Genomic DNA, 8,222 nt, shown 5'->3' on the forward strand with positions numbered 1-8,222 from the left:
CTAATAAAAACCTCGGCATTTTCGTTTCCTGATTTGGTTTTAACTCATCTTTCTTTTCTGTCAAGAACGATGAAGCAAGTAGGATTTAGTCACAGATTGATTTCGACGGACAAAGATTTCATAAAATTCGTGATGAAATACGACCTTATCCTTGTTGCAACGCTGATTTCACTGCGGTATATGGTACTTGGTCGATTTCTACAACTTTGAGTTATCCAAAGTAACTTTCCGTGAGACGATGGGGCTTTTCGCTAAGATCATATTTTCTTTTCTGTGACGACCTTTTTGCAACAAATATGCATCGTTTGACGCTGCTTTGTCGGGCGATAAGACCATTGATATCAAAAGAACTGACAAAGAGATAGCTATGTTATGTAGTTTTTTGGCTTTGGCCTGCTCTCTCATGAACCTGAAGGGATTCTTCTGGGGAGTTTTTGAGAGTCCAGGTCCAATAACAAAGAGTCCAAGCCCAATAACAGTTGAAAGTTCAGCCCAGCAAGTCACTTTCCCTCCTCTGCAGCAAAATGACAAAAGTACAAAACAGAGGAGAGTGACGACGAAGGTACAAGGAACACCAGCTGGAGAGAGCTGTGCAGTGGTCCTATCGAGCCGTTATGATGTTCTCTCATCAGTAGAGAGAGAGTAGATGTCATACACTTGTCACAAGATCCTTAAGCTATGGATTAGGTCTAGAATGTTCCCATTGATGTATAAATACTATCTTGATTTAAAGAACAGACTATCAATAAGAAAAGCAAAAGTTCAATATCACAAATCTCTTATATCGTTTGTTCTTATGGTATCAGAGCCTCTCTAAATCCCTAACCGGTTGCTGTCATGGCAGAAAGACTTGATTCCTATCCTTTTCCGTCTAATATCCATGTTGCTAGTTCTGTCACCATCAAACTAAGTGACACGAACTATCTTCTATGGAAGACTCAGTTTGAATCTCTACTCTGGTCCTAGAAGCTGCTTGGTTTCGTCAATGGTCAGATTCCAGCTCCTGCAGCTACTCGTGTCACCACTGTCAACGATGTTCAAGTCACAAGCCCAAATCCGGCGTATGAAGCTTGGATCTGCACTGATGAGCTTATCAAGTCATGGTTGTTTGGAACCCTCTCCGAAGAGGTTCTTGGTCTCGTTCATGCTATGTCTACGTCTCAAGAGGTATGGCTCTCCCTTGCGTCTAGTTTCAACAGAAGTTCTGTGACTAGAGAATGTGAGCTGTTGCGTCGTCTTAATCTTCTGAACATGAAAGATAGGACCTTTTCAGTCTATTGTCGTGAGTTTTGTGCTATCTGTGATAATCTTAGTGCGATTGGAAAGCAAGTCAATGAGTCCATGAAGGTTGTTTTGTTCTTGAATGGATTGGCTAGAGAATATGACCCTATTGCTACTGTTATCCAAAGTTTGTTGTCTCGTTTGCCGTCNTGCCGTCTCCCACTTTTAATGATGTTGTTCTTGAGGTTTCTGGGTTTGACTCTAAGCTGCAAACGTATGATACTGCCTCTGATGTTTCTCCAAACCTGGCCTTCCAAACACAACGAGGTGGTACTAACTCTCGTGGAAGGGGAGGCAGAGGTAACTTCTCAACTCGTGGTTGAGGCTTCTCTCAGCAGGTTAATAACTCTGGTTGGAATCAGTCCGGTGGAGCAAACAGTGTTCATCCGGTTTGTCAGATTTTTGGAAGGGTCGGTCATGTTGCTCTGAAATTGCTGGAACAGGTTTGATAACTCCTATCAGAGTGAGGATGCTCCACAAGCTCTTGCTGCGCTTCAGGTTTCAGACACTTGTGGTCAAGAGTGGGTTACAGACTCTGGTTCCTCTGCTCACATCACTGCTGCAACTACTCAGTTATCAACCGCTACACCATATAATGGTTCTAAAACAGTGATGGTAGCTGATGGAGCCCATCTCCCGATTACGCATGTTGGTTCTACAACACTCACCACTTCTACAAGTAGTCTTCCTCTCTTAGATGTTCTTGTTTATCCATCAATGCAGAAGTCATTACTATCAGTGTCAAAGTTATGTGATGACTATCCTTGTGGTGTGTTTTTTGATGCTAATGCTGTGTATGTGATTGACCTACAAACTCAGAAAGTGGTGACAAAAGGACCTCGTCGTAAGAGTCTTTATATGTTGGAGAATAAGGAGTTTGTGGCATTATTTTCAAATCGACAGTGTGATGCTAGTGATATGATCTGGCACCAACGTCTAGGACATGCAAATCTTCAAGTTCTCCAACACCTCAAAAACAGCAAGGCAATATCATCTAATAAGAGCAGCACATCTCTCGTTTGTGGACCTTGCCAGATGGGAAAGAGTTGTCAATTACCGTTTTTTAGTTCTGATTTTAGTGCAAAGGAACCTATTGATCGAATTCATTGTGATCTTTGGGGACCATCTCCAGTTGTATCAGTTCAAGGGTTTAAATACTATGTTGTTTTCATTAATGCATTCTCTCGATATTCATGGTTAATTCCGTTGAAAACGAAGGCTGAGTTTTGTGATGTGTTCATAGTATTTCAAAAACAAGTTGAAAATCAATTTGGTAAGAAGATCAGGATTTTTCAGAGTGACGGAGGTGGAGAATTTATGAGCACAAGATTTTGAAAGCATTTGCAGGATCATGGTATAAAGCATCTTCTGTCCTGTCCATTCACACCACAGCAGAATGGTATTGCAGAAAGGAAGCATCAGCACCTGACAGAGCTCGGTCTCTCCATGTTGTTTCAGAGCAAGGTTCCCTTGCGTTTTTTTGGTTGAGGCTTTCTACTCTGCAAATTTTATCAATAATCTGATTCTTCGTCTGCTCTGAATCAGAAAAGTCCAGTAGAAGTGTTATCTAACAAGCAACCTGATTACTCTTTTCTACGAATCTTTGGTTCAGCTTGTTATCCATGTCTCCGATCCTATGCTCAACACAAACTGGAACCTCGATCCCTCCAGTGTGTTTTTCTTGGTTATCACCCACAATACAAGGGCTACCGATGTCTTTATCCACCTACTGGTCGTGTTTATATCTCAAGACATGTGATCTTTGATGAGGAACACTTCCCTTTCGATCACACCTACAAGCATTTAGCGACTCAGCCCAAAACAGGCTTGTTACATGCATGGCAATGATGTGTCTGCATTTTATAGGGTTTTAACTATAGTTTTTAGGATTGTTTTGAGTCTTTTCCTAGGTCCAAGTGTGCTTTTAGAGTCCTTTTAGTCTTTTGTGAGTCTTTACAGGTCCTAGGTGACTTTGGAAGGAATCTGAGCGTTTTGGGGATGAAAACATGCATCTGGAGCCAATTGGTTGAAGACTGATCGAGCTAGAAGGCAGATGAAATGAAAGCAGAAAAACGTTCCGGATCGACTGATCCTTTCGAGATCGACCATTCCCGTCCCCGACGCAACTTTTCCTTATTTGTTTTAAACCGACTTTTTAGGGATTTATTTTACTATTTAACCACGGGGCTCGACCCCTAGAGACATAACTTTTACTCTACGCCGTTTTTGAGCACTTGTAAGCTTGGGAGAAGATCTCTTATCCTTTTTAACCCTTTGGAGAAGAATTCTGAACCCTATTATCTCTTTTTGCAATTCAAACATGTTTCCTTCATATTTGATTTGTGATTGTCTCTGTTCGATGTTTGAGTAGTCTTACCGTTGGGTTTCGGGTTTCAAAGGGGGCTTTATGATTCATTGATTTAGGTTGTTAGATTTGGGATTGATCTGTTGTGTTCTTCATCTATAGTTGTTCTTACTGCTTAAACTAGATTAGCTACCTAGTTTATGATCTTAGGTTAAATTCATCGAGGCATCAAAAGTGTTGTTGAATTGCTTGAAAAGAACATAGGTGAGTAAGGTGATCCTTAGCCAACGACAGTTGAAGTTGGGGCACCTTGTGAACAAATCAAACTTGAACTTATTGCTTGCTAGGATTGTTTAGATTCAAACGACGGTTTAGGATTCATTCAATTCCTTGCATAGAAAACTAATGCTGCGACAGTAGGTTAGTTTTATATTTGAGATTTGAGTTCAAGAGCGGTTCCTAAAGCTATCCCAATCCATCACCCAATTTCGTGATCATAACCCTTGATTGATTCCCTGCGCCCAATACTTTCTCTTAAATTTACAAACTCTTATTTATTTTCTGTTTTAATTCTGTTACTTGCAAAACAAACTTCCTCTTTGCTTTAGCTATACTCGGTCTATATAATTTCATAGTGTATCGTTTGGTCTCTGTGGATTCGACCCTGAAGTGCTACGACGACACCACTAGATCGTGGTTGAGTGTGCTTTGGGTTATTGATTTAACTCTAGATCAATTTGGCGCCGTTGCCGGGGACCAAAACGTTGCCTTTGAAATTTTAGATTCACGTTTAGTCTAAGGTTTCTTTATTTTTAGTTACTAACGAGTTCTTGCAACTTTATTTCTTGGTTTAAGGTGTATGCATACAAGGAACAGCAAGAAAACTGATCTGCGCATACTAGGGAACAAGGAATTAGCACAGCTCGAACGCGAGAACCGGAAAGCGAAAGCACAGACCAATTCTATGGCTGACGGAGAGAACACAGGGGTTAATCCACCCAACCCTCAGCTTGGTATCATCCAACAACAGCAGAGACAGAACCAGCAAGAGCATGCTGTGCCAAACCCACCAGCGAGACCAGCCACCTTGAGGGATGAAGATGCCCAGAACAGGCTGTTTGCGAATCGATCAGCGATTCAACCTCCCACTCCTGCTAGGCAAGACTACGAGATTAAGCATAGTCTAATCAATCTGGTTCAGAACCGCGTTTTCCACGGGTTGCCATCGGAGAGCCCTCTTGATCACATTGAAGCTTTCGAAAGACTGACCAGTACGACGAGGTCCAATGGTGTACCATACGACTATCTGATGCTGACTCTGTTCCAGTTTTCCTTGGCGGATAAAGCACTTAGGTGGCTGAACCTTTTAGATGCTGGATCACTCACCACTTGGGCGCAATGTAGAGCAGCCTTCCTGAATCACTTCTACACCAAGTCACGATCAGCCAAACTGCGAAGCAAGATCACTACATTCTCGCAAGGAGGCATGGAGTCGTTCTGTGAAGCATGGGAAAGGTTCAAGGAGTATCTCCGAGACTGTCCCCATCATGGATACACCCAAGAGAATCTAATGAACATCTTCTATTGGGGAATTGAACAGAAGTACCAGATGGCTTTAGATACGTCCAGCAAGGGAGATTTCTCTACCAACACTGCAAACGAAGCCAATGCACTGATAGAAAACCTCGCAGCCAGCAACAGCAATCACGGCACAGACTATGACCGTACAGTTAGGGTAAATTCTGTCGATACTGATGCCATTAAAGACCTCACAGCGAAGGTAAATCTCCTACTGAAAAGGGATCACCAAGGTGTTAACTCGTGTGAGGAACAAACTGGGGGGTATGCAGACTTCGGAGCTGAGACATACCAAGAATGTGCGGAGGAGGTGAACTATATAGGAGGACAAGGAAACTTCCAAAATCGAGGTTTTAACCAAAATTTTAGGAACCACCCTAATCTGTCCTACAGGAGCAATAATGTCGAGAATCCTCAGGATCAGGTCTACCCACCGCGTCCTCAGCAGAGCAACGTTGCACAGGGCTTCCAGAACAAGGGGACAGGATTTGGAGGGTCGAATTTCCAACAAAAACCTCAAGTCAACAACTTCGCGCAAGGGTATCAACCAGTCGCACCGCAGGCAGCAGTCTCGCAGGAGAGCAAACTGGAACAAATGATGCATGCTCTGATGGAGAACCAGAAGAAAAACGCTACTGACGTGACTGGCAAGATGGACAGTATGTACTTTGAGCTAAATGGGAGGATCGAGTCGTTGAATTCTCACATGAGAGTGTTGGAGAATCAGGTGGCACAGTCCGCAGCAAGGGTCAAGGCGCCTCCAGGGACACTTCCAGGGAAGAACGAGGCTAATCCGAAGGAATATGTAAATGTCATCACCCTTCGAAGCGGAAAAGAGTTTCCTGAACCGCAACGGAGAGCAGGGAATGACCGATCCAATGTCGGGACCAGCCGATCCAAAATTCGAAATCAAGAAAACAACCCTGACACCGTTCTCAACAACACCCCCGAAGATGCTGCGATACATGATTCAACGATTACCGAAGAAGAGCAACCCAGCAGATCCCAACAACCCTATGCACCCAGGCTACCTTTCCCTACTCGCTGCAAGTCAAAAATTCAGGAGCGAGAATATGAGAAGCTGAAATCAGTGGTAGGAGAGCTTCAGGTTAGACTCCCTTTCATCGAAGCAGTAAGGATGGTTCCATCTCTTAAGAAGTATATGAAAGAAATTCTAACCGACAAGCTCAGTCTGGAGAAAGGAGTGATGTACCTCACACAAGAGTGTAGTTCTATGCTCCAAAATCGAATGCCTGAAAAGTGTGGGGATCCTGGACCATTTACCTTGCCTTGCACGATAGGAGACCTCAAGTTCAGCAAATGCCTCTGCGATCTAGGAGCAAGTGTGAGCCTGATGCCACTCAGCGTTGCGACGCGACTTGGCCTCTACACCTTCAAACCGACCCAAGTCACTCTTGTACTAGCTGATCGTTCCACTCGACGCCCAAAAGGAGTGCTGGAAAACCTACCAGTGCAAATTGGGAACTGCTACATTCCNTGATTCAACGATTACCGAAGAAGAGCAACCCAGCAGATCCCAACAACCCTATGCACCCAGGCTACCTTTCCCTACTCGCTGCAAGTCAAAAATTCAGGAGCGAGAATATGAGAAGCTGAAATCAGTGGTAGGAGAGCTTCAGGTTAGACTCCCTTTCATCGAAGCAGTAAGGATGGTTCCATCTCTTAAGAAGTATATGAAAGAAATTCTAACCGACAAGCTCAGTCTGGAGAAAGGAGTGATGTACCTCACACAAGAGTGTAGTTCTATGCTCCAAAATCGAATGCCTGAAAAGTGTGGGGATCCTGGACCATTTACCTTGCCTTGCACGATAGGAGACCTCAAGTTCAGCAAATGCCTCTGCGATCTAGGAGCAAGTGTGAGCCTGATGCCACTCAGCGTTGCGACGCGACTTGGCCTCTACACCTTCAAACCGACCCAAGTCACTCTTGTACTAGCTGATCGTTCCACTCGACGCCCAGAAGGAGTGCTGGAAAACCTACCAGTGCAAATTGGGAACTGCTACATTCCTACTGATTTCATAGTTCTTAAGCTTGACGAGGAATCCCAAGAACCGATCCTACTTGGAAGACCTTTCTTGGCCACGGCTGGTGCGATGATAAACGTCAAGGAAGGGAAGATTGATCTACACATGGATGATCTGATTTTGAGATTCAACTTGGAGAAAGCAGCTAAGAAACCTACGATTGACGGTCAAACCTTCTGGGTTGACACAATAGGCGAAATAGCTGATGAGATCTATGATGAAGTGTGTACAAGTGATCATCTGGCTGTAGCACTCACCAAGACGGCACCAGAGCTGGGATATCTCTCTGAGGAGACTGAGAACTTGGCCAGAACACTCGATGCTGCAGCAATCCTAAAACATGAGGTTCTATTCATCAATCTGCAACCTGAACTGACTGATCCGGAAATTGGACTGACTGATCCGACTTCTCCTGTGGAAGCATCCGATAAAGACGACGGATTGACCATTCCGAGCGACAGATCAGCTGATCCCGAACTTTGCCCTGGGACAAAATCAAATCAGGAGGATTGGAGTGAACTCAAAGCTCCAAAGTTGGACTTAAAGCCACTCCCAGAAGGGCTAAGGTACGCGTATCTCGGACCTAGTTCCACATACCCAGTTATCATTAACTCTAACCTAAACAATGTTGAAACCGCACTCTTGCTCTGCGAGTTAAGAAAATATAGGAAGGCTTTGGGCTATTCCTTAGATGACATTTCAGGTATATCACCGGAGTTGTGCTCACATCGGATTCACCTCGAAGATCCATCTAAATCTTCCATTGAACACCAAAGGAGGCTGAATCCGAACCTCAAGGAAGTGGTGAAGAAAGAGATCCTCAAACTGTTGGGAGCCGGAGTTATTTTCCCAATCTCTGACAGCACTTGGGTGAGCCCAGTCCATGTAGTGCCAAAGAAAGGAGGGGTGACAGTAGTTGCAAACGAGAAAAACGAGTTGATTCCCACCAGGACAGTAACAGGGCATCGCATGTGTATCGACTACCGCAAACTCAATGCAGCCACAAGGAAGGA

At 44.1% G+C, this 8,222-nt stretch overlaps 1 protein-coding gene across 1 annotated transcript; it reads left to right on the forward strand.

The window, feature by feature from the left end:
- Positions 404-2,616, forward strand: LOC104715244. The gene is made up of 3 exons (XM_019229943.1): positions 404-562; positions 967-1,670; positions 1,725-2,616. The coding sequence occupies exons 1-3, from the start codon at positions 404-406 to the stop codon at positions 2,614-2,616; spliced, it is 1,755 nt and encodes a 584-aa protein (XP_019085488.1).

The sequence above is a fragment of the Camelina sativa genome, chromosome 9 (genome assembly GCF_000633955.1).
Source record: "Camelina sativa cultivar DH55 chromosome 9, Cs, whole genome shotgun sequence".
In the NCBI taxonomy this organism is placed as follows: domain Eukaryota; kingdom Viridiplantae; phylum Streptophyta; class Magnoliopsida; order Brassicales; family Brassicaceae; genus Camelina; species Camelina sativa.